General features: G+C 34.5%; 1 protein-coding gene across 14 annotated transcripts in view; it reads right to left on the bottom strand.

Annotated features, from left to right (window-relative positions):
- rgs12a (regulator of G protein signaling 12a) overlaps positions 1 to 27,658 on the bottom strand; it is a 69,144-nt gene that overhangs the window by 10,718 nt on the left and 30,768 nt on the right. For 6 of the 14 annotated variants that reach the window (XM_073908223.1, XM_009303086.5, XM_073908232.1 and 3 more), the window contains 11 exons: positions 19,289 to 19,307; positions 16,407 to 16,582; positions 16,125 to 16,217; positions 14,456 to 14,599; positions 14,192 to 14,374; positions 11,699 to 11,843; positions 11,508 to 11,596; positions 9,128 to 9,331; positions 8,956 to 9,029; positions 7,065 to 7,191; positions 1,011 to 1,101 (listed from right to left, as the gene is read on the bottom strand). In XM_073908223.1, the coding sequence (XP_073764324.1) occupies positions 1,011 to 1,101; positions 7,065 to 7,191; positions 8,956 to 9,029; positions 9,128 to 9,331; positions 11,508 to 11,596; positions 11,699 to 11,843; positions 14,192 to 14,374; positions 14,456 to 14,599; positions 16,125 to 16,217; positions 16,407 to 16,582; positions 19,289 to 19,307 (1,345 nt within the window). Of the gene's footprint in view, positions 1 to 1,010; positions 1,102 to 5,419; positions 5,972 to 6,750; positions 7,192 to 8,955; positions 9,030 to 9,127; positions 9,335 to 11,507; positions 11,597 to 11,698; positions 11,844 to 14,191; positions 14,375 to 14,455; positions 14,600 to 16,124; positions 16,218 to 16,406; positions 16,583 to 19,288; positions 19,308 to 27,658 lie in introns of those variants that run through there. The other 8 variants (XM_009303085.5, XM_694005.10, XM_073908230.1 and 5 more) reach the window with 3 other exon arrangements.

A 27,658-nucleotide genomic window follows, 5' to 3' on the forward strand; every position in this document is an offset into this window, starting at 1 on the left:
TCCATTTACATTACAACAATTATTTCTGGAGGATCATGTGACAATGAAGACTGGAGTAATGATGCTAAAAATGTGCATCAGAGCCATACATTGAATTGAATTTCAAATGAAGTCAAAAACAGTTCAATAAATTTGTAATGTTCTTTCACAATATTACTGTTTAATTGTAAATAAATACAGCATTCAAGATGACTTTTAAAAACCCATCGAGTGATAATATACATAAAACCAATTACAACTTTCAAGTGGTCTTTAAATCTATTTGCAGAGCTCTAAGAACTAGTTTAACCTATTATTAAGAAAAAAAAACTTATGTTAAGTATTAATATATTTGAATGTTCTAACCCCCAGTAAAGCTCCAGGGTTTTTCCTGAGTATTTCAGTGATCGCCCTATAAAAGGTTAACCTACCCTGTGGGAAATTATTGTCCCCACAAAAATACTGCAAAGAATTTAATTGGGCCTCATTAGGAAAACAGCTTGAATCAAGGGCGAAGATATGTCATGGACGGAAAATAATGCTCTGTCAACACTTAGTAACCTTGAGGTGCCCAAAGGGTTAAATCCATAGACGGATATAATAGATAATAGGGATAAAATTGTTAAATTGAGTCACATGCCTCTCTGAATGTCTGTACATTCATAACTCCTCAAAACCAGATTCCAGTAAGATCATGTAAATTGACTTTTGCAGCTTAGGATGTGGTTAATTAACTGTTATTTGTATTATTAAGCGTTTAAAACCTTTATTCATGTTTTTAAATGAAAGAAACTTGTGCTGTTCAATACATGCACTCTAGGGATGTACTTCCCCACCAATATCAAGGGCAAATCTAAGCCCTTGACTTAAATCATACTAATTTAAAATGAGAATGTAAAAATACACACCTTTTGCTGTAAGGATTAGGACTACAAGTCAGCAGAAAATAAGATTAGCTCTGTATAAAAACAGTATGCCTATATGAAAAGTCATCATGACATAAAAAACAACTGTTATGTGTGTATGTGTACCTTTGGCTGGATCTGCCCTCTCCAAGACAACTCGCAGGCCATCAAGGTTTGATATGGGCACTCCAAGATCAAGTACCTCTGTCTCGCCACTCTAGAAAAAGATAAATATTTAACATTAGCCCTTTTACTCAAAGTTCTAATCAAGTTGATAACCACAGAAAATTGTTTTGATCTATCTCTTAGTTTGCCTATATAAATTAAACTGTGGATAGTAATGAACTTAAGGACAGCAGGTAATGTACCAAACATAAAAATACACATGGTGTTGAAAGTGTACCCATAAATATAGCATCCTAGTATAGTATTATGGATAAAACCTTATTGGATAGAGGATATATGCAAAGCCGAATTAAGAATACATTGGGCCCTTGAGCTATACCAAATCCAAGGGCCCCCTTTAACTTTTTTTATTTCACAAAAGTATATATATATAAAGTATATATAAGTTGTTGTTGTTGTTGTTATTATTTTTATTATTAATAATAATAATTTACTAATTTATATTATTTGAACGCAGGACATTCCTCTAGAAATAATATTTTACTAATTTATAATATTTAAACGCAGGACATTCATCTAGGAACTTTACACTGAAAGCTGCATGCTAGCATCATACAGATCTATCTTCTATGCTATTAAAGATTAATGATATATATATATATATATATATATATATATATATATATATATATATATATATATATATATATATATATATATATATATATATATGTATATATATATATATACACACACACACGCATTTATATATGTTAGTTGTTGTTATTGTTATTATTATTAATAAGAATGTACTAATTTTTATTATCTACCATTTGATTTATATTTGATTATTACATATTGTTTTCTATTTTATTAAAACTGGCCTGCAATTAGCCTATACAAAAGGAAGTAATGACATAATCTGAACTTTAAAGTTCAAACAGGCTGCAAAAATCTGCAAAAACAAAAAACATTTACAATACTTCCTAAATGAATGCTTTATAATAAATACTTTAAAGGGTTTACCTTTAAAAAGTTTCTTTACAACTTTAGCTGACCATATATCCCTAATTATAGGATATCATTAAAATCCATGCTTGTAATATGCTAAATATTGTGGTCCACTGAGTTTCAGAAGGCCAGCATCCTTATTTTATTTTATTTATTTGTTTTTACATTAGATATATTGTCTGATGAAAGCCAGCGCCAATATTTCATTGCTTATTTCTGTTGTTTCAAGGGGCAAAATAAACATTCGTAAAAAAAAAAAGTTTGCTTTCAAATTGTTCAGTTAGACTTACTGTAAAGCATAGCCAAGTGTATTTACTTGAAATGCATACGCCGCAACGATGGACATTTTGATAACTGCTTGGGTAGGCTCGGTTATATTGTGTGATGGAAGATCATGCGGGCGCGCCGATTTTTGAGTCCAGCTGTAACAAACGTGCGGCCGAGTTCATTCAGTATGATTCCATCATTCCAGCTTCTGTTACATGTACAAGGTAATCATTGGTGAAGACTATTTGAGTTACAATTTTTGTTCCACTACGAGCTTGGTTAGCCTACCTTTGGCTGAACGGTTTTTGCGATAGTGCCGAAATAAAGGACTGTCCTGAGAAAATTGGCACATCTGACCACCCTTATGGGTGACTAATTCAGGGCTATTCAATATTCTGATTTGGCTACAGCCACTCTGAGCCCCAGTTTAGCTTCAGCATTAGCCGAAAAGCATTACAGAACCGAAAGCAATACTTCACATCATCGACAAAAGAAAGTAGAAAGCAAAGAGGCATTTCCCTCGTCATAGCGTAAATTCATTCATCAGCCAACCAAAGGTCCACACTTCTCCCGTGGGCCCTGGGGCTTCAGCCCCACCAGGCCCTTATGTTTATCCGGCCCTGGATATATGCATTTGATGATATATAGTTATGGATAAAAATAAAGAGACCACTTATTTACTTTATGTATTAGGCATACCATTGGGTAAAATGAAAATATTCGTTTTATTCTAAGGTCTGATTAAAATATAATAGTCAAAAATGTCATTTAGACAAACAGTCAGAATAATGAATATATTAATTTGTTGTGATTGAAATTAAGGTTTATCCCAACAAAATATTTAATAATTCAATAGATTTAATTGTGTTTAATTGATAAATTGAGTTGTTATTTCCCTTTATGTATTAATTCTGCTCCTTTTATTTACTTTTTTGATTTAAATTAAACATGTTTGAAAAGAGAATTTAAAAAAACGCTCAAAATTAAACTTTTATTTGAAATTTGGAAGAAATGTCATCAGTAAATTGTAAATCTGGAGAAAGTGAGAATTGTCAAGCAATTTTCAATAGCTATGTGATGACCACCTATTTTACTTATAACAGTTATTACAACTAGTGATGCTATTATCCATGCCTTTCATCTAAATGGTTAAAAATGATGGTCAAAAACTGAAGAAAACATTAAAAAATAAATTAGTTTAATTTATTTACGCCGTTTACTCACATAGCCAATCATACCTAAGGTTTCTCACACAAGGGCAGCATCTATGAACATAACACACATTACCACAAGATTACTGATTAAACGGCTAAATAACCTTGTCTGTGTGCAATTTCATCTGATTTTATGATTTTAATGCGACCATCCACAAAGTGAGCCAGCTTTCCATTCACAACAAATGCAATGACTAGAGGTCTAAACACCCTGAACTGTTTTCCCCATTGCTAAATAGATTCCTTAGACAACTTCAGTTCTCAAATAACACACATTTTTGTGGGAAACAGTTTAAATAAGTCCATAAACAGAAATACAAACTGCACATTTCTGCTTTTCAATCTCCTGGAATGTCTCGCACCACACACGGTTTTTGCTTGTTTTGAACGCAGGACATTCCTCTAGGAACTTCACATTGAAATGTTAGCACCTGCTTTTATGTCTGCAGCCGCATGCTAGCGTCATACAGATCTATCTTCTATGCTATTGAAGATTAATGCTGAACGTCTGTGATATAAGTGAAAGTCTTACAGACCACTGGCTAAAAATAAACCCGCTTTCATGCTTTGCGGAGCTGGGAGGAGGCTTTGTTTCAGGCTGTTTCTCTCTGCTTAGTGCTGTCTTCCATTAACATCTGAAAGCTGGCTCAGATGGCCACCGTTTGACGTTTAAGAGGGGGAAAACTCCAGCTCGTTCGTTCCTGCTGTACCACATAACTCCACACCCTATGAGACTTAAACAGCTGTTCATTACACATTAGCAAATCCTATTGTTTTCCATTTGCTAAAAGGTACTGGCTTTTTTTGCATGTCTACAGTGTTTCAAATTATGGGCTGCAATTCTGGTTTTGAAACTTCCATTCAAATCAGTGTTCATTTCGTCAACAAAATGGACTGTTGTGTTAGAAATAGGATTTGAAGGTCCTCTTCTTTTGACCCATCGAAGCGCACATACAGTTGAAGTCAAAATTATTAGCCCCCCTTTAAATTAATAATTTTTAATTTAAATATTCTAAATGATGTTTAACAGGGCAAGAAAATTTCACAGCATGTCTGATAATATTTTTTCTTTTGGAGAAAGTCTTGTTTGTCTTACTTAGGCTAGAATAAAAGCAGCTTTTTATTTTAATAAACACCATTTTAAGGACAAAATTATTAGCCAAAAAAAGCAATATTTTTTTTATATTCTACAGAACAAACCATAGTTATACAATAACTTGCCTAATTACTCTAACCTGCCTAGTTAACCTAATAACCCAGTTAAGCCTTTAAATGTCACTTTAAGCTGTATAGAAGTGTCTTGAAAAATATCTAGTCAAATATTATTTACTGTCATCATGACAAAGATAAAATGAATCAGTTATTAGAAATGAGTTAATAAAACTATTAGGTTTAGAAATGTGTTGAAAAAATCCACTCTCCGTTAAACAGAAATTGGCAAAAAAAAAAAAAAAACAGAGCGGCTAATAATTCAGGGGGCTAATAATTCAGACTTCAACTGTACTTGTGTCATAAGTGAGAGCGCACACACACAATTAGCATTCATAGAGCAGTGGGTCTGGGGAGCAATAAGGGGTTGGAATATGAAAAAAGAAAGTTCAAGAAAGCGACGAGAGAATTTAAGAAAAGCAATGTTTATTAGCAGCGAATTTAAGAAAACTTTGAGTCAACTTTAATAGCCGTTTAATACCTTTACTCAATGATCTGGACTACAAAACTTTGTGAGATTATTTACAAGTTTCTGTTCTGTAAATGATATACATATCTTATTACTAGTGCAGGGGACATCTATATCTAGATCTATAGGCAACAATTATATTTTGCCTTTATTTTAGGTGACGAAATTAACTCTGATTCAAATGAACGGAACCAATTCACATAAAATAATAAGATTGCGCTAAATATAATCCAAATGCATAGTGGAACACTTTTGACTTTATTTTTATTTTTATCCGGCATGAAAATAATGTTACACTTGGTATTTTATTGTGACATCAGTTTCACAAGCCTGTCTATGGCCAAATTTGAGTTACATGTATACCAAATAACATGTTCGTAATATTGCTGCACAGAGACTGGTTTTAACTTTCGGGGTTATTGATGGTCTTATGGAAGAAGTCTGTTCATTCTAATGAGCTTAATTTTAATGCTGATGGATGAACTATGAGGAGAATTACTTTCTGCTTTTTAACACAAAAGATATTTTGAAGAATGTTGGTTGCTGGGACCCATCGACTTACAAAGTAGGAAAAAAATGATTATGGAAGTCAATAGGTGCAAGCAACTGGCATTTTTCAACTTTTGTGTTCAACAGAAGAAAGACACTCAAATAGGTTTTAAATAAGTGAAGAGTGACTAAATGATGGCAGAATTGTAATTTTGGGTGAAGTGTCCCTTTAACAACACCTCACTGTAAACAGTTTGTTTACAGTTGAACAGAAGTTGCTCCCACACTGTAAACAATAGCCCCTTTCACACAGTGTTACCGGTAAATATCCGGAAAATTTCCGGAACGACTTTACCGGTATATTGAAAAAAGCGCTGTTCACACAGGCGAGGACGTTACGGAAATTTTCCGGAAAAGAGCATTCACACATCCATTCCAAAATACCGGTAAATTCTGACATCATTCACCATAAATGAGCTTTAAACGGCTGCGCTTGTATTTGTAAACATTTGACTAAATTACAAACTCTGTGGATGATCAATATTGTGAACAACTTTCGCAGGATCACTTTCGCATGTCGAGATGTTCATAATATGTGCGTGTGCAGGCGCTCACAGGCTGTTTCACAGGCACACGCAAAGCTTGAAGGTAAACAAACAACGGCTTATCATAAGCATCTCATCGATGATTATTTACACAGTTGACATTAAGAAGAACATATAAACGTGATCTGACTAACTTCTAGCAGCTAAATGTGTCTGGAAAAATATTCAAAGGCTTTTATCCTCACAAACCGCGCGGACGTAAATGCGTCTGACTGTTGTGATTCGCTAAAGCAGACGTCTCACGTCAGCACGTTCTAGACGTGCACGCGCTTATTACGGTAATCTTCCTTCTGCATTCACACAGCGCAGCATTCCGGCAAATTGCCGGTAATGTTACAACTTCTCTTTCCGGAAAATAGCCAGAACGAATTTACCGGTATTTTCAAAAAGGACCTGTTCACACATACAACCTTTCCGGAAAATTGCCGGCAATTTTCCGGAAAGGTCTGTATGTGTGAAAGGGGCTAATATCTTACTGCCTTATTATTTTAGGTGAATCAAATTAACTATTCTAGTCATCTCATCTTTTAGCAGTCAATCTAGCTAAAAATATTAAGTTAAACTCCGAATAACTTAAATGTACTTGAAACCTGATTAACTTATTAAAGTAAGTTAAAGTAACATAAAACATTTGAAGTCATGAGTTTATGTCATATTATTTTTTACAGTGCAAAATTCACACAAATCATCATGGAGCATAGGAAAAAGGTAGACTGAAAAATCTTCTGTGCATAGGAAATAAACAATGTATGCCAACCACATGTGTAACTGGTCACAGCCAATCACTTACTATTCTGGCCACCAAATCGCCAAGCTGGAGTCCATACTTGGCAACCACAGGCCGTAGAACCTCAGTCACAGGTTTTGTGGGCTTCGCTTTCAACCCAACCGATCTGTTAATGGGTACCAGGTCCAATCTGAAAATATAGTGGGTTTGTTTATAGTTCAGCGCCAACCACCACACAATTGTTTGATAGTCTTTTCTTCATTCATAACAGACGGTGCTATTGTAGAGAACAGATCACACTGGTATTGAAGAACATTTTACGAATGAAATGAAAGTCATTTGTGCTGGAAATGTCATTAAAGGTGCAGTGAAATGCTTTAAAATGTGCATTTGTTATTTGATGTCTCAACTGAATCATTAAGACAGGGCAGGACATTTAGTAGCCACTGCCCTTTTAAAAAAATCTATAAGCTTTAGTTTTTAACATAGCTCTGCCAGAAAGAATAGTTAAACTCATGCACGCACATCAAACCAAAAATAAATGAGAAACTGATGAGATACTGAAGTATTAGGGGATCTGAAAAAAAACTGCAAGCTTTGGATTGTTTTATATTTTCTAAATGCAGATTTTGTCACTGTTGTGGAGCACATTAGATTACAGATATCTGTAAGACTATTTTAATTTCACAGAAACTTTAAATATTTAGTGAATAAACTGAACTTTTGGTAAAGCTTGAGAATATTTTCAGATCAAAATGTTGTCTTGAGAAATAAGTGAAATAAAACGGTGTAAATCAAAGTACTAAAATAATAATAAACATGATAAAATAAGATATGAACATACAAGATGAATTGTAAGATATAAAGTGGAATTGTGGAAAAAAAAAATTACTGAACATTTTAAGAAAACCAAAGCTACAAATGAAATGAACATTGCTTTTTCATTTCATTGAAGTCTAACAGTATTCAGGTAAAGAAATTAAATAATCTAATGTAACTTTGATTCCACTCTATAAAATAAATAAAACAATCTTGTTATAGCTATGAACAATACAAGAGACCCTGGACCTTCAGCTGGAGTCTTATTTCAATTCAGTTCATTTCATGTTTATTTCTATGATGCTTTTACAATCTAGATTGTGTCAAAGCACCTTAACATAGAAGTTCTAGTAAATTGAAACTGTGTCAGTCCAGTTTTCAGAGTTTAAGTTCAGTTTAGTTGAGTTCAGTGTGGTTTAATTTTCCAAACTTATGTTGCAGGGGTTTGCAATTTTTGGCAATAATATGAATGGAATAAAGATTATCATGATTATTCATTGCCTTGTAAATTAACTGAAATAAAACAAGTGTAAATTGACATTGCAAAATGAAAGGTGAAAATTTTAAGAAAATAGAAAATTTAAAAACAAGTGAACTAATAAAAAATGACAAAGACACACCGAATTCTTTGTTAATTTATTTATTAATTAATTGGGGGGAAAAAATCTTATTTTTAGATGATTTTAAAGCAGAAATTTGTTAATGGCCGAAAATACATTGAATGGATCAAAATGGATTTTTCTTTTATGTCAAAAACCATTCGATTATTCAGTACTGATATTTTGTACTGCATTTTCTACTGTAAATGTATCAAAACTCAATTTTTGATTAGTAATGTAAACTGTTATACAATTGAACGATGATTTTCTCGGATTTCTCTGTTCTAATAGTTGTATCCATCTTGGCTAAATATTATCCTGTATTATCATACATCAGTTGCAATCATATTCATTCAGATGTATGCGTCTCATTTTCAAAAGAAAAAAAAAAGACCGGTTTTGTGGTGCAAGGTCACATATGGTGCTCTTGGAGGAAACAGATCAATACTGAAGAGCATTTCCAATTGAAGTTAAAGTCGAAACGGAATAGTTCCAGATATTGTTTGCGAAAGGAAGATAATAATAACAAAACGTACCTAAACAAAGTGCGCTTCTCAAGACGAAGTTCCCTGGAGCTGAGAGTAATACTATCTTGATCCAAGACCAAAGGCTAAGGGAAACAATAAGCAGAAAAACAGAGAAATCAAGCTCAGCACTGACAGACTCGCTAAAGGAGACACTATAAAAGCTAATGAAGGCTGTGCGCACCTTCTCTCCACCGGTGAGGAAGAGGTCGACAGCAGCCAGGTTGATGTGTTGTTTTTGGCAGAGCTCTAGCAGCACTTGTCTGATGGAGGCTCCCTGTCGGAGAGGAATAGAGCAGCTGGAGCCGTCCGGCAGTGTTACTGTACATGTCCTGCTGCAGCGCTCTCGCTCCTTATCCAAAGCACAACTCGAACCTCTTAGCTCACACTGCTTTACACATACAAGAAAATGAGAAAACAAGGACAAACAAAAAATTAGCTTGTTACATTGACATTGACAACTGCAAGCTGCTTGAAGTTAATGAGGTCATTTGCTCATGTAACGCATGTGCAATAGTCACTTTATTCTACACTAGTTTTTTACGATCTGTGTGATTCATTATGTTGTGGAAATTCATTAGGCTGCTAATTTGTACTGGAAACATGCTAAAAACATGCTAACTCATACTGGACACATGCTAATAGCATACTAATTTGTACTACAATCATGCTAATAACATGCCAATCCATATTAGAATCATGCTAACAACATGCTAATTCATGCTAGAATTATGCTAAAACAAGCTAGAATAATGCAAACAACATATCTGTGCTAGAATCATGCTAATCCATACTAGAGTCATGCTAACAATGTGCTAATTTATCCTAGAAACATGCTAACAACATGCTAATTCTTACTGTATTCATGCTAACAACATGCTAATTCACACGGGAATCATGCTAAGAACATGCTTTTCCATACTAGAATCATGCTAAGAACATGCTAATCTGTACTTAAATTATGCAAATAACATGCTATGTTGTACTATCATGCTAACAACATGCTAATTAGTACTAAAATGATGCAAATAACATGCTATATTGTACTATCAAGCTAACAACATGCTAATTTGTACTAGAATGATGCGAACAACATGCTTATTTGTACTAGAATTATGCTAATCCATACTAGAATCATGCTAGAATTAGAAACATGCTAACAACATTGTAAGTCATGCTAGCATCAAATTAAAACTAATTAAAAATAAAAACTAATTCACGCTAATTCTATCTATCTATCTATCTATCTATCTATCTATCTATCTATCTATCTATCTATCTATCTATCTATCTATCTATCTATCTATCTATCATCTATCTATCTATCTATCTGTCTGTCTATCGGTCTCTCTGTCTCTGTCCATACTTTTTCCAAACTGTTTTAAACTATTACCAACTGGATTTCTTAAGCCAGCATCAAAGTTGGTCTCCACAAACTTTACAATCTAGTTTGCCCTTAGAATCTTCAATCAAATTTGTTTCACCTCTCAAAACATCTTTCTTTTTATTTGACAAAAAAAAAGTGAATATACTTATTTTGTCAAGGATAACAACGTTTTAAACGTTAATAAAGACTTATTTCCATTGTGGTCCTTGATGTAAAGTACAGATTATGCTACATCCAGAAACAGGTACACTGTGACTCTACATACAATTTCAAATAACCATTAAAACATACTGTAAAATCCATCAACAAACTCTGCTGCTTAAACATATCTACAGGCAGTTTATTAAATAGCAGTGCTCCAGACTATTTAAAACACAGATGACTATAAGCAGTTTTAAAACAACAATGTAAAACCCATAAGACTTTGCCTATAACAATGTTGCTCGTTTACCCTTTATAATACGATTTATTAATTATAATGTTATGTAGCATTTAATTGAACATTTCTTCACTTCTGTTCACATGGAATGGCTTTTGAAAGGGGCTATCAGGGCATGTCTCCTTTCTGTCTTGCTTTCATCCATTTCTCAATCAATCTTCCTTTATTCTAGTAGCAACACCCATTTTCCAACAATCCAATCCGTTTCCAATAGACAAAATCATGAACCACCCAACATGTTATTCTCATCTTGGGAATGTTTCCATTAGACACACATCACCACAGTGGAAAAAAAGACAATCAACTTTCATTTCATGGTGACTTTAAATATTCAGTACTTGATAATAAATTCTATAATTTTATTTGTATTATCTGCCATTATCTTTATTTCTATTATCTGATGCTACCATCTATTTTTATATATTATAAACAAGTGCAGACATAAAAAAGCACGCCCTCATAGTGCGAAACAACAGTTCCTAAATCCCACGAGCATCATGCATGCTTGAGTTTGTGTGCAGTAAATGAATCTCAACCTGCACACTATGTTTAGGTTTACAGCACTTTTTCAAGAAATTCCATGATGTTATTCTGCTAGTTCTGTTTTTAAGATGGATTCTGCTATTTGAATCTGATAGATTTTTCTGCATCACAGAAATCATTGGGTCCTAGGCTATCTATTGCTGCAGCTCCCTAATGCACTCCTCTGTTCCCCAATGCAAGTCCCAATCCTCTTACCTCATTCTTTCCTCCTGAACAGGAAGTGTTGAGCTCTTGACTCGCTCCAGAAGACAGAGAACCTTGAGACTCTCTCCGCCCATTACAGTCTATCAACACATGATAACCACATAGCAAATCTTTCATTTTAGCATTCATTTAAATGAATATGCAAAAAAGGAAATCATTGCTGATGAGATTAGGAGACTCACGGTAGGGTAAATCTGGGGCCTCTCTTTTCTTTTGTCCTTTCCCAATACTTGGATATCTGTACCACGAAAAAAAGCCGTTTTTCTTATCAGAGTGTTTCTCTCTGAGATCATCGCTTGACCTCCCTGTTTTGGGCTTCCTGTTTTCCTGTAACACAACATCAGTGTTAGAAAATAAAGTACAACAGTGAATTGGGTTTTAAATACTTAGAAAAATTCACTATACATTCATTCATTCATTTTTCTTCGGCTCACTCTCTATTTTAGAGGTCGCCACAGTTAAATGAACCGCCAACTATTCCGGCATATGTTTTACACAGCGGAAGCCCTTCCAGCCGCAACCCAATACTGGGAAACACCCATACACACTCATTCACAAACACACACACACACACACACTCATCCACTACAGACAAATTAGTTTGTTCAATTCACCTATAGCACATATATTTAGACTGTGGGGAAAATCGGAGCACCCGGAGGAAACCCACGCCAACACGGGGAGAACATGCAAACTCTACACAGAAATTTCAGTATACATCACATGAATTTTGCGAAACTAACATGGAATTAAGCAGTGGGAAGTAGTGGCCAAAATGTTGGAGACTATTATATATTGCATTACATTATATATTATTTAATGGCCAAGATGTAATAAAACCGCAAAATCCGGATGAGACTATGTAAATAATTAAAATTTCTAAATAAATAAGTGATCTTACAAAAGTCTATTATATTTTAAATGAACAAAAGTTTTACCCATTTTATTTTTTTAAAAAGTTAAATGAGTACAAATGGGTAAAGCATAATAAATATAGTATAAAACAATTGGTCACACTTAACTTTGATGACCCGTTTGTTAAATTTAAGTTACATTGCAACTAATTCTCATTAGATTACAAGTAGACTGTTTGGTTGGGGTTGGGGTTGGTGTATGTTGACATGTATTTGCAAAGTTTCTTATAGTCTGTCTGTTGAAGGAGCAGAATCAGCAAATATTAAGCAGAGAGTCTACTAATACTCAAATGGACCACCAAGCTACACTTTACAACACTTTACAATTATATTAATGTTTATTTAGCTTGCACTGTGATCTATAAATAGAGACTTTTAATATGTTATCAATTGTTATTATTATTATTTTTAACACCCGTTAAGACGTTTTGGTACATAATCTTATACAGAATGACATTTTTTTACCATGGTGCAAAGAATATTTTATACTGTATCATACTTTTGTTTTGGAGCTAAAAACTAATACAGTAAACTATACTCATTTTTCCTGTAAATAATAAACAATACTTCCAGCAATAGATCTTTGAAATTATGTACTGAGGCCTAACTTTACTTCAAAGTTTATTCAAATGCAATAAATATTGTAATAATAATCTATTGTAATGTTTCATGTCAGCTGCAAAAAAAAAAAAACTGTTATACATAGGTTGTTTTCAATCACGTGGTTCTGATGAGACACCAAATTCAGATGGAGGGCAGGAATAAAAAAAAAAACTGAATGGGAGACATAGAGGAAAGTCTTTATTTTTGTGATTTATACAATTTTAAAGGAGATATAAATAGAAAATAAGCACATGTTGGCCATGATCCTTATATCCTGAAGAGGGCCGAGTTTTCTACTGAACTAAAATATATTTAGTCATCAAAGTGGTAATTACTGTATAAGCTATAACGTTACATGAAAAAATACTGCAGTAAATACTACAGTGTTTGGAAGCATACTATAGATAATTACTTGAATTAAACTGTTGTAGTAATTATATTGTTACTGTGGTACAACACAACTGTAGTAATAAACAAATTTTTCAAGAGGCTTCAGTTTTCAAAGCTATAATCATATTGCACCACAATTTAAGCTAGTGGTATAGTATTTATTACAGTTGATTTAACAACTCTTCATTAACAAAGAGTTGTACACATCATACACTTTACTGTGGTTTATAAACATGTTCATAATAAATTACTATAGTTTTTTTTCCCATGCGGATATCTTCCAGACATCACAAAATAACGAAAGCATACAAAAGCGTAGGCGCATAGTCTACATTAATATTTATTTTATTTATTTATTTATGTATGTATGTATTTTTGCAAGGGGGGAAACATGCTATACAATAATAACCATCTTTAAAACAAATTACCGCATTCAAAAAAGTTTGTCCACATGGATGTATTAAATAAATGTTTATTACATGCCGCCTTTTCATCCGTTTCTTGAACTTTCTGAGCTATAACTTTTAAAAGGCTATAAAACCTGTTCAACATTTCATACTTTGGCTGGTTTAAACAAATATAAATAACATAAAACAAACATTTTGATGTTCTGTTAGCGATTCCTATGTAGAAAATTCACTTCTTGGCCTCCATCTGAACTTTGCGCGTCATCAATGACGTCATGTGAAAACAACCTATAAACACCTTTTTCACATTTCTCAGTTCATCACCTCTCTTGAGCTATTGCTGCTTCAGTGCGATCTGTACCTTTTTAGGAGTGGAGAATGTGGAGCGGTCAGAGGTGAAGCTGTGTTTGGATGGGGCAGGGCTGCACGGGATGGGACAGGGGTCAGGCAGAGGTCGACCCTCCACCTCTGCCAGCATACACTCCTGATAGAGAGTGGACTTCAAGAAGCGCGCATAACTGTCCATCTTCATCAGGTTGAAGATCTGAGGGTAGAGCAAATGGGTTTAATATCGGACCGCTTTAATAATACAGTAACGACTGGCGGGTGAATGTGTGAGTTTAACCTGTAGCTGTGGCTGTTTGAACATGTTAGGCTGTGGAGCTGTCAGGACATCGTCCGCAAGTTGAGCTTGACTGTCGATGTTCACTGGCATTGTGGCTTTACTTGAGAGGAAACGGTTGTAGATCTCTTTGGCCTTCTGGGACAGCTGAGAAGCAATACAACTTTCATTAAAACAAGATCAATAATGTACTGACCTGGGGTGTGTTTCCCAAACAACAGCATAACTTGCGGCTGTACTATAGTATGCTGCATCGTTTGGGAAAAGAACGATGGAGTGACGAGTGTTTCCCAAAACTGTAGTTTCTTTGTTGCAGATCCATCCTTTGAACCACGTTAGTTATAAAGTAAAACATCCAAAATGACGCTCTAAATGGGGTGGAGTAGCTACATCTTTAGAGAAAAAACACAAAATGTTTTGTGCAAAATATTTTTTATACGCACATGCATTTTAAAAAGTTTAAAATTAGTTTTGGTAAAAACATGCACTCTTTTTACATACTAATTGAAATATATGTAAATGACACATGTAGGATCTAGGATGTTTCCTTTACAAATATCGTTGAGATTATTCCATATAAAATCACTAGCTAACATATTCTAATTTCAAATATAAATCATACAAATGGTAAATGGTTTTAGGCCTAATTTACAGTAGGTTATTTATTAAGAAATGAAAAATAATCCTACTTAATAATAATAGTAATAATGATAATAATAATAATGATTATTATTAATAAGTTGGATGTAGTTTTTTTATTTTTGAAAAAGTCAACTTTTTCAATCTGGCACATTCGAACCACTGCAGAAATGTTCTAACCAACAGGCTCATGTCATATATGCCTACAGTACAGATACATTTCTTAATAAATAACCTACTATAAATTAATAACAACAACCTATGCCATATATTTATGTTTTCACAAGCTTTGGAGACCTAATATAGCCTAAATTTCGCTTTTTAAATAATAGGTCATCTATGTTTAAAATTTCATTAATGTTTTCAAAGTACACTGCAAAGGGAGTGCAATTGTCAATCGGAAGATCACGGAAACTGAACTGTAAAAATAGTTTGAAAGCAAATTACACCTAAAAGATGTCCTTAATGTTTTTATTTTTAATCATTCCAAGTTTAAATGTTGGAATGTTCTAAATGAATAGGGCATGGGGGGGAGAAGTGGGAATAGAACAAAGCCAGTAACTATGTTTCTAACTACAGCTCTAGAGGTGTAGTTGCAAGTGTACAAGTTTGCGATGCAGTTTGCGAATGTTCATTGAAATTACGGATTTGGGAAATATCAAATCAAGGAACTATGTTTGTAACAACGGAACTTGCGACCTTAGTTGGCAAATGATGGTTTTCGTAAACGCACCCCTGTATGTTTAAATACATGAAATTTATGTATGTATATATATATATATATATATATATATATATATATGCATATAAATGCCAACTGGTCCAGCCGGGACTCGAAACAGTGACCTTCATGCTGTGAGGCAACAGTGCTAACCACTGATTAAGTAAATGTAAGTAAATAATCTGATGTTTCGTTTATTTCTGGGTTGAATTTCACTTCAACGGTTCTGTGAGGATTTCAACAGAGGCCAAAGGAGAAACATCATCAAATATGTAGAACTGAGAGAACGGAGAAAGTGTTGCAGAAGATTACCTGCTTTTTGTCATGTTCTGGAACTTGGCTAAAACATTCACAGGCCTGCCAGAATAAGATGTTTTCCTCGCTAAACTCCTTCTTTAGAAACTCCTGTAGAAACACAGAGCAGTACGACCATCCTGTGACATTAATACACTTCTGCTTTATGATGTGCTGTCGGCAAAACGAATTAACACAAACTATCAACCTGATATACACAAAGGCAAGCCGGTACAAAAGCTCACAAGAATTGCATTAGCTAACAATAAGCACATGTCTAAGATGAACTGCAGTACTTACAGAAAAATAGCGGACACCCACAGGATCCTGAAGCAATCGCTCGAAGCTGACTGCCCATAATGCAACGCGGCGCTCTGTGAAACGACAGTGGTTGGTGACGCTGGGCAGACTACCGTTACTGTCCAAACTGCTCACGCTGCTGCAGTCGTGACGCTGGACACCACCACCACTGCGCTCTGGACAAGACAAAGACCAAATTTATTACATCCACATGATTTAACAGCAGATTCTTCAACTGCTCTGTTCTGGATCACTAAAACAAACATCACTTCTCCTTCACACACAAGGCATAGCAAAAGGAGAGGAAATTATTTTAAATGTTAAAGAGGCACATGTATTTATTTAGTAATGTATTAATCACTTTCTGATGTGAGAACAGCTGGTAAGGAAATTTAAAGTCAGTGTGAACTGGAAGTTTCTGCAGAGTTTTATGAAGATTTTTTTCCAACTGAAATGGAATAATAAATCGGAGCGTGGGTTTATTTTTTCACTACTTATCTCATCTTTCACTCACAGCAAACTAACGGTTAAAGGAGTGTGGCTAAGCATATTTCGCACAAGCCGTCAAAATGACATCATCAGAGAAGGACTGCTGTTCCAGAGCAGAAGTAAATGGTCATTTTTTTAAATGAAAGATTACCAAAACAAACTTTCTGTCCTCGGTGGATTAATCGTTCAGCATAAGATTAACAATGTGCATTGCAAATATACATTTCTTGAGGACTTTAATCAACAGTATTTGGGTAGGTTGTCTTTATGAAGCTTGTAATCTGATTTTAAAGAAGACTTTGGATGGTTTTGCCAGGAAAATGCTAATATTTTTTCAAGAGTTCACACTTAGCTGATGATTGATAATAAGGAGTGTTTGGCATGCTGTCCCGGGAGAGAACCCTGAGTTTAGAAAATCCTTGAGCCCAGGGCTCCCTCCCGTTTCGTAGGGCGAGAGGGGAGTCTGAGCTCAGGTAGGTCTCGAGAACTCCCCTGAGTTAGTTCTTTGGGCCTACTATTAATTAATAACTGATATTAATATTAATATTATTAATTAAAGTTGCCACAGTGTGATAGGCCACTAACTGAATGGCATATGTCTGCGAGTTGAAAGCCTAGAAGCAAATTCTCATATACTGTGCCAATTTGGTTTAATCAATTCACTTATACTGCATGTCTATGTACTGTGGGAGGAAACCAGGAAATAGGGGGAAACCCACGCAAGCGCGGGGAGAACATGTAAACTCCACACAGAAATGCCAACTGGCCCGGCCGGTACTTGAACCAGTGACCTTCTTGCTGTGAGGCAATAGTGCTAACCAATGAGCCATCATGCCACCCTTTCCTGGATGAATCTAAAAAAGAAGGGCAGGAGTATGGATGGATGGGAGATTCTTCAAGACGAAGATATGCAAGGTAAGAAATTCTGGTATTTTATAGTATGTTTGGATTCATCTGATTGGTAAATCATGTGATAGCTAATGCAGGACCAGCCATGGTCAATCATAAGCACGCAAAACTCTTCTCAAAACTAGTTTAAAAATAATCTGTGCGCACAGAAATCCACAGATTTTTGGCCTGTCGTTGAGTCTATTTAGTCACTTGTGTAAATGTTTGTAGATTTATATTTATTCGGTTTTTGATTAATTTCAGTAATAATACTTATTACTAATATGAAAGTGTTCCTTTTGATTTTTTTCCTTTGACAAAAAAAAATATTTTTTGTCTTTTAGTATGTATTATATGATAGACTTGCTTTGTTTACCAAATAAGTGGATCTAGATGGATTTGCAGTGTAAACATTAAAAGTTAAAAAGCTATTACTTTTTATTTCATATATAAAGTTTTTAGTGATGATACTCCCAAAATAATTCCGCAGAAATCAGCATGATTTTTTACCAAATTCTCTGCAGAAATAGCAAAAAATATCTGCAGATTCTGTCTGGCCCTACTTATGACACATGAAATAAATGCTAATACAATGTCCAAAATAATGCAGAAAAAAAGTTGTGCTGTAATGTTAATGTGTAATGTAAAGAAAAGGATTTAATTTAAGCCTTAGTTTAATGTAACAGGAGCTATTTTTGCTTTTATACTTACTTGACATGTCAAGACAAACCCCAAAATTTTGACTCTAAACTCTGCAGTCAACACCTCCTTAAAACAAATTTCCTTGTTAAGCTGTTTTACTGACAGTTTTACTAACATTCTGCTCAGGACATGTTGTAACTGTACTGTATATAAAGTGGGTATATTATGAATTCTGTATTGATGAAAAAAAAATAGATTCACCTTTACCAAAAAAACTAAAATACTAAAAAACACAAGTTCGTTTTCGGTAAGATTTTTGGTGTCATGGCTTCAGTCATTTGATTTCAGTCATGGCTGAATTTATTTTAATTATAAAACAACTATAACTAATAATACGTAAAAAAAAAATAATTTAATTAAAAATTATTTACATTTATTTTAACAATTAAGATAAAAATTACAATACATTACAATGATACATAAAATGCAATATATTTTATTTCAAATCATAAACTGCAGTAATGGAAAAGCATTCGAATTTAAGATATCTTGCTTACAAAACATTTCTTTTTATTATTATTAATGCTGAAAACACTTTCTGCTTAATACTAAACCAATATTTTTGATGATTTGAAAGGTCAAATAAACATTTATTACATACAGAAATCATTGTGAAAAATCATTTTGAGAAAGCGAGGTTTGCTTTGTAGACCAGTGCAACAATTTAAGACAGACACAGAAATATGATTCAATTTATCACACCTTAAGAACGGTGCTTTTAGTCTAAAAAGACAGACAGACAGACAGACAGACAGACAGATAGATAGATAGATAGATAGATAGGATTTAAACAGAGTACTAACCTCCATCTGATGCAGCCGACTGAAAGAAAAGAAAAAAAGACATGAATGAGTAATTGCCATCCTGACTTCGATGTGGCAGAGGAGGAGAAAAAGAGGAGAGAGGTAAAGTCCCAGAGCTGGAGAAGATACCAGCAGACATCTCTGCAGCTTCTCTCATCTTAACTGAATGTGTGTGAAGTGTGTGTGCGTGTGTGTGTGTGTGTGTGTGTGTGCGTGTGTGTGTGTGTGTGTGTGTGTGCGTGTGTGTGCGTGTGTGCTTGTTGCAAGGGGAGGGTTTGTACATATGGTTGTTGATGTAGCTGTGTGTTGAAACATGCAGCTGTTCACACCTCTGCTCTGGTTACCGCCCACAAACACACACACACAGACCAAATGAGCTGACCCAGGCCTGCCCAGACACTTGCAAAGGCCATAACTTCAACAAAGAGCAGCAGTCAAGCTTTTAAAGTCATAAAATTGCTACTGCATCTCTGAGCATGGAGGAAAAATACAGTTTCTGCATTGACATTGCAATGTGCATATCCAGCTACTGTATGTGCAAAGTCGAGACAGGGTTATAGTTGACTAGATACTACAACTCGAAACGCATGCAATTTGGGCAGACATTGCAAAGTTTGACTATAATATAGTGAAAGTTAAAAATTTTTTTTGCATTTTTAAGGCCTGTTTAAGCATTTAGACACATTCAGTTGTAATATTTGTAGTTTTACAAAGATTAATTATTTGAATATTTATATGATAAAACTGATTTGATATTTGATTGTTTGTTTTCTTTAAATGAATCATGCTACACTGTAAAAACTGTAATGAGAAAAAGTCAAGACAACATTGCTTTATAATACTTATAATATGTTTTCAACTAAGCGACAACTTCTCGATCTCCCTCGTGAAGCAAATACAGAACTAAAAACGATTTAGGTGTATATGGCTTATAATACACTTCATAACAACTGTGAGGGGGGTGAATCTTTTCATAACTCAACTGTTTTGTTTTCATTAGGTAATATTAAGTCTGCATAATTAGGGTCTCACTGGTCACCGTTATGTCACCTCAGCTGAATATGGCTGAACTCGGCATATACATAATATTTTTGTGTTGTTTTATGCGGCTTTACACAATCAATTGCCTTTTGGAATTATTTCCTACAATTATCAGATAATATGGCATGTTGTGTGCACTTAATTATGCTCACAAACCATTTGAGTGGCCTCCATTTCCCAAGTGAGTGAAATTATATACTTATATGCCATCTCTATAAATGTTTGTTTTATTTGACATAATATATCATTTATAATTTTCTTTAGAACATGAAAGCACTCGATAGACTGATTAGCTGTAGGAATAGACTGATTAGCTGTAGGTTCTAGAATAGTCATCTGAAATATTGTCATATGCCTGGCTTTCATACATTTGAAGTATTTGGAAGTAATTCACGTTTTCCTCCTGTAGAAAAGCATCATAAGAACAATGCTTAGTGGCTCAATGTATTACAACAGTGTTTTAAAAGTCTAAACACTTTATAGATATAGTACACAACCAAGCACAAGGTCAAACACAAACGAGTCGCTGATAATGAAGTATTAAGCGTTTCTCACAAAGAAAAGCCAGTCTAAGCAAAATGCTAACAAGCATCTTTAGCTTAGAGTCTTTGCCCTTTTTTGGTAATCCCTGGTTGGCGCGAAAACAAAAATGGCGACTGATGGCCACGCCTAATTGTAGCTTTATTTGCGCTCTTCAGAAACCTATAGGTGACGTCACCAATACCATGTCCATATTTTCACAGTCTATGGTTTCAACTTATATTTTTTAAGTTTTACAAAGTTTAACCCAATATTTTAAGTCAGTTTGATTTATGTAAGTGGACTACAAAAGTTAATTTGATTCAACTACAAAATTTAAGGCAGCAAGATTTTTTACAGTGGTGTTCTCCCCATTAAGCACCATGAAATACTTTTTATCTATGCTGTATTTTCTTTATTATGGACAATTTTATTGGATGTAAACGATAACAATGGTCTTTATGTATTTCCTGTATTGGATTTTTAATTTCCATACTGTCCACGAATCCTAAAAGGTTCATATATTGATAAATAATCTTGCTGTTTTAACATTAAGATCTAATTAAATTGCCTCTTGTTACAGTTACGAAATAGTTTAATAACAAGCAGGAAATGTTCATAGGCCAGTGACATCGCCACATCGAAATGGTTTATATTTTAAAATCACCCCTACTATTATAAAATAATTAAATATTTTCAAATCTGGTGACATTGTATTCATATCACAGTATACATTTCAGAAAAACCTAATATTACAATGTCAGATTTTTTCCATTATATTGTGCAGCCACAAACCAAATAGGAGGAAATCACAATGCAAAATCCAGGTGCTATATAGCAACTTATCTGATATAGTCTATTCATTTACATCAGTTTCAGGCCCAGCATGTGTGTGCGTATGTGTGTGCGTGTGTGTGTGTGTGTGTGTGTGTTTGTAGGGTGAGAGCGAAGCACATGGACAAACACACAGAGTGTTTGTTCAGTGGGAGGAAGTGTAACGGAATGAGGGCAGTTATTAGGACAGCAGACGGACACACAAAAGAACAGAGACTTTTGTGAGGTGAATACAAAAGAGATTTTTATTTTTAAATGTTAAGTTAGCAGATAGAAGTTCTTTGTTGGCATATAATAAACCGATGGAATCAGATTCTTGAGTCACACAAGCTCTGGACAATGTTTACTGAGTGATATCATGCACGAACTTGCACTGTTCTGCCTGGTGTGGTTTATCGAGTCAGATTTGTTGTGTGAGGGGTTTTAATTTCAGCTACAGGGACTTTTCATTGTGTGCATGGCTACACTAATGCTAAAATAACACCCATGCAACAAAAAAATAAATAAAATCTTTCCTTCTGGACACAGATGCGCTTTACAGGATGCATTACAGGAATTTTCTAGATGTATCAGCAATACAGTTATATTGGATGTTTATGTGGTGAGGCATTATTGCTGCTCTTGGCATTGCAGATAAGAATATGAAAACTTGACATATTTGACAAATAGAATAAATACAAACAAATAGAAACACACTTGTCTTATTTTAACATGCATAGTTGAAGTCAGAATTATTAAAATATTATTTACTGTCATCATGGCAAATGAGTTATTAAAACTATTATGATTAGAAATGTGTTGAAAAAAACAACTTCTCTCTATTAAACAGAAATTAAGGAAACGAATAAACAAGAGGGCTAATAATTCTGACTTCAATTGTATAATATTCCAGTATTGTGTTGATTATTTGTTATAATTAAGATTTTTTCTTGAGCAAATGCCTTGCTTCTTAAATTTCTAAGGGCCTACTATGTACAAGATGCAATTTTCAACATCAGTACAGTACTTGTAGCCCTATAATTCTAACCATGCATGCACTGTGAATTGATTGCGCCTTATTATTTTTGTCCACAAACTGTAAACATGGAGTCAGGCTGCCGGAAAATAAACAGAGGAGAAAAGAAGCAAGATACTGAAGACTATGCTGATATTTGTATGTGTGATAGATGTCAAAGCTAATATTAAATACAAAGATAATATTTGGAGATAAAAATATTTATAAAAGAGAAAAAAAAGTGAAGAAAATAAAATTCAAGTACACTTTGGGCTTAAGTGGAGTTTTGTTAAGTAATTTCGATTCAATCCTTAAAGTTTGGGTGAACTGGAAGTTGCTGAGGGTTTAATTTCAGTTAACACAATATTGAGTAGGGGACAGGGCATTCATTTTGCACATCATTTCTTTATAGCAATCTAATAGTCAGAGTGGCGTGGTTAAGAATATTGTAGGCGAAACCATCAAACTGATGTTAACAAAGATGGACCGCCACTCCAAACACGCAAGGAAATGGCAAGACTTTGATTGAAGATTCCATTTCTGTGTCGAGCAGAACGGACAATAAAGTTTAAACTAAACTAAACAATTTTTCCCAGTGGATTAATTTGGATCATAAATTAGTTGATCACTTGAAGAAGAATAATGTGCACTAGTAAAATAAGAGTTCTACATTTTTGATTTTGTGCATAGTTTTGAGCAAAATATTATTATTATGGTATATTTAAAGGAAAACTTGTTAGTACAAGCAAGGGTGGAGTTAGGGATTTGAGGGACCTAAGCAGTTCCAGGTATGGGGCCCTTAGGGATACTCATTTGGGTTCATTTTCCCAACCAACGCAGATTAACCGAATATTAACCCTGAGTACAAGCTTAGCATTTATATAAAACCTTAAAAGATATGGTTTACATGGTTTGTAACAATGATGACATCTATGCTATGCATCTATGCTTTAAAGTCTCAAAACTATTAAGAGAAGCATTGGTGACCATCATTAATGGTCCTGAGCTAAACTAGCAGCTCATCAGCACTCTGAAATGGCACATTCCAGTTGCAGTATATCACTATGCGCTCTTCACTAGCACCATCAACTTGACTAACGGAGAGCTATTTATATGCTAATAAAAGACAAGGATTCTGAGAATGGAGAGCAGCCAAAGGCAGCCACATATGACAAGACTTTATTCATTGCGGTTCATGTGAAGGACATCTTTCGGTTATCTCACAAATGGTTTTGACCAGAGATAATGAAGTGCTAAGCATGGAAACTTTGGCGATGATCTCAGTAAAAAAAAAAAGTCACACTTTAAACAATAAGAACATGAAGTGCTTCCAAGCATTTTGTTTTCAAAAGATTTGCAGAAAATGTGACTGAATAAACTGATTAAAAAAAAATTCTGAACTGAAAAATTACAATTTTTAAATTCAGTTTATAATTTTTAATTAAAATAAAAAATTATAAACTGAATAAAACGATTGTTCACTTGTCTATTAGACCATTGCAATATTTGTATATCTTGAAAATAAATTAAACAATAAACAATTTATCAAAAATATACAATTATATTCAGCAATAATGTACAACTCTTATAATTTCCACTCACTCTTCAACAAGTCATTCACATCTATTGTTGTCATGATACTGGAATTCGATCCCACTTGGTACCGAGATTTTAAAAATGCCATTTCCTGCTAACATTTGAGCACCATTGAGCACGTTCTTAAACACCGCTGATTTTCCATTGTGTTTACATGTTCAAAAGAAATGACTGTGATTAGCCGTGAAGGTCATCAGTTAACTGAACTCACCGCTGTTTACTAAGTGTAAACACAGATACAGGGACACTGGAGCGTTTTAAAGCTGTGAAGATCAGTTGATTCATCAGCGGATCATTGGTATGTCAGCTCATAAACAGACTGATCTTTGTGGCTTTAAAACAATCCAGTGTCCCTGTATCTGCAGTTACACATAAACCTAAAGGCAAATCAGGACTGACGCTTTTAAAATTTCAGTACCGATTGGTATCAAATTCCAGTATTGTGACAACACTATTTACATTAATAAAATATAGTTAGGACAGAAGAGGAATGGAAAATGAATAGACTTTAAAGGTCTATAGTTAATAGATGTTTAAATAGCTTTATAGATGTTAGTATCAGTATGTTACTTTAAAGGATATCTATAAAATCAAGTGTGTTTCAAACAGAAATATAAACATTGCAGTTTGCAAAAGGTTGTACTTTGTTTCTCATCAAATCTTGACCAATCAAGTGCTCTTTTATCTGACATGCCCCACCCCTTCAAGATTTTTCATTTGCTTTTCATTTGATTAGTTTGATCCAAGCGATAACATCCCGCTCTCCTTCGTGAAGCCAATACGTAAGTAACTGAAAATGCAATTCATCGACTGGCCTTTGGGGGCTGGCTCCATTAACTCCAGACTGCAATGCTAAAACGGCCAATTTTACAGCTGATAAAAACATGTTTACAGCCAGGTACAAAAGATGGTTTTGGTGCATTTAGTTATTACCCTTTATGACGATGATGTGGGTGAATTATTTTTTATAACTCATCAGTTTCGTTTTTATTCAGTTATATTAAGTCTGCATAATTAAGGACGTGGCCACTTGAGTGACAGCTTGGTCTCACTGGTCGCCGTCATGTCATTCTGCCTGAGTAGCCGCTGAACTCTGCATTTTTGTGTCGCTTTATGTGGCTTTACACAGTCAATTGCCTTTTGGGATAATTTCCTACAATTATTAGATAACATGGCCGGCTGTGTGCACTTAATTATGCTCACAAAACATCCAAGTTGCCTCCCTTTCCCAGGTGAGAGAAATTATACACTTATATACCATCTCCATAAATGTATTTGTTTTATTTTAGATCATTAATCATTTATAAGTTTTTTAGACCTTTAAAACACTACAGAATCTGACAGATTGATTAGCTGTGGGCTCTAGAACAATCATCTGAATGATTGTCAAGCAGTTTTATGCATGGATTTCATAAATAGCCTTGCATTTACTAACACGGACTATATTTTAAGTGTTTGGAAGTAATGTGCATTTTCCTCCCATAGAAAAATATCATAAGAACAATGCTTAGTGGCTCAATGTATCACAACAAAGTTTTTAAAAGTCAATTTATTGATTAAGTATACAACCAAACTCAAGTGGTCAGAACACAAATGAGTTGCAGGTAATGAAGTATTGTGCTCCGCCTTGTTGCCCTTGTTTGGTATTTCCAGTCAGTGTGATGACGTGCGAACAAAATGACGATGGTTGGCCCCTCCTACTTATAGCTTCATTTGCGCTCTTCAGTGACATCAAGGATACTACAATCATATCATTTAAAATCTATGGTTGGATCTCAACCACTCTCACTGGCAGAACTGAGAAAACAATATGCTATTGGCTGTTTTTTTAAAAGAGGAGGAGCGATAATATGCCCCACCCTCTCTTCACATTTCAGTTGAAACTACATCAAATTTCAAATAACAAATACACATTTCAAAGCACTTCACGTAACCTTTAAGTTAGTATAAACAAATTATAGTTGCATTAAAATAAAGAACATTGTAAATTATATATGCAGAGCCTTAAGAAATGTATTTAAATCAGAACTGAAAAACTTGTACTTAAATTTGTATCAAGATGCGTTTTCATGCATCGGATGGCTTGTTTTATCATAGCACATCTGTTGTACAAGCTGCATTATTCAAGCTATCAGTCATTTCTATAGCAGACAGTGTTAAAGACACATAGCTTGAGGTGTTATTAAAATCTAATCCCATAATAAAAGCCATAAATATAGTGATGCAAACAACCAAACTAAATAAGCAAATACGTATAAACAATAACATATGAAAACACCACTACACTGTAGGTCTTTTTTCCATCACCCCAGTCCAAGAATGCTCTTAACACACAGTGTACACACACACACATGCAAAAGGGACGGCCTTCAAAAACCACAGGCCTCCAGGCCACTTCAAAGCTTGAATGTGTTTTAAAATGGTGAATTGAACAGGCCGCCTCATGCTGAACAACTCAAACTAGAGTTCGCTAATAAAATTCATGAGTCCTCCAGCTATCTCAAACCAAGACCCATAGATAAAGACGTCCCACTGATGTAAACCTCACTCCTTATAAGAGCAGAAGCGGCCCCTTCTAATTGTAGTGACGGATGAAATTAGTAATGAGAAACAGAAGGAGGAAGGACAGGGAAGGAAAGAAAATGAGAAACCATGAAACGGTGGAGCCTCATTACCATTTGGTTTGTGCCACCACCCTGGTGTATTTGGTCAGAAACACTATGGTAACAATTCATCTCAGACCACAGAGTGCGAGGCCACCAATGACACGCGTCTCAGCCAGAGGTGCTCTATATATATCACACAGCCCCATGAGCAAACGTGTTATTAGACGGGGGTTTCACATCTGGTAGGCCAACAGCGTGGCAGAGTTCAGACATCTGGTTGTTGTGACTGAGTGACATTTCTGTGAACCAATCAAACGCCTCAGAACTTATGAGAAGTAAAGCCATGGAAGTGTATTTAAGGATTCCAAGAGGAAACGATGAGGTAATTTCTGTGTTTATGAGAAAACATGTTTGAGCCCGTTCACCAGAATAGCGTAGGGAAAATTTCACCAGATCTCTGTGAACCATAATGAGGCATACAAGAAACTTTCATTCAAATGTTCAACTGCCAAGAGGTGTATTTAAAAATTTTCTGAAGAACGTCAGTGTTTTTCTGATGCTGAAATGGTTGCTAATGTGATCTAAAAGTTGCAAACTTGTTTTTGTATAAACTATAATGTTTAAATCTCTACATGTCATTTCCTTAACTGTTTTCATCAAACTTTATTTGCATTTTAGGGTATTATATTAAAAAGCAAAGTAGAAATGCCAAAATGGTCATCAATTCTTATTGTGCATAACTTCTTAACTAAGACATGCACATAAACAACAGAAAGTTGA

This window comes from Danio rerio, chromosome 7 (assembly GCF_049306965.1).
Source record: "Danio rerio strain Tuebingen ecotype United States chromosome 7, GRCz12tu, whole genome shotgun sequence".
Lineage (NCBI taxonomy): Eukaryota > Metazoa > Chordata > Actinopteri > Cypriniformes > Danionidae > Danio > Danio rerio.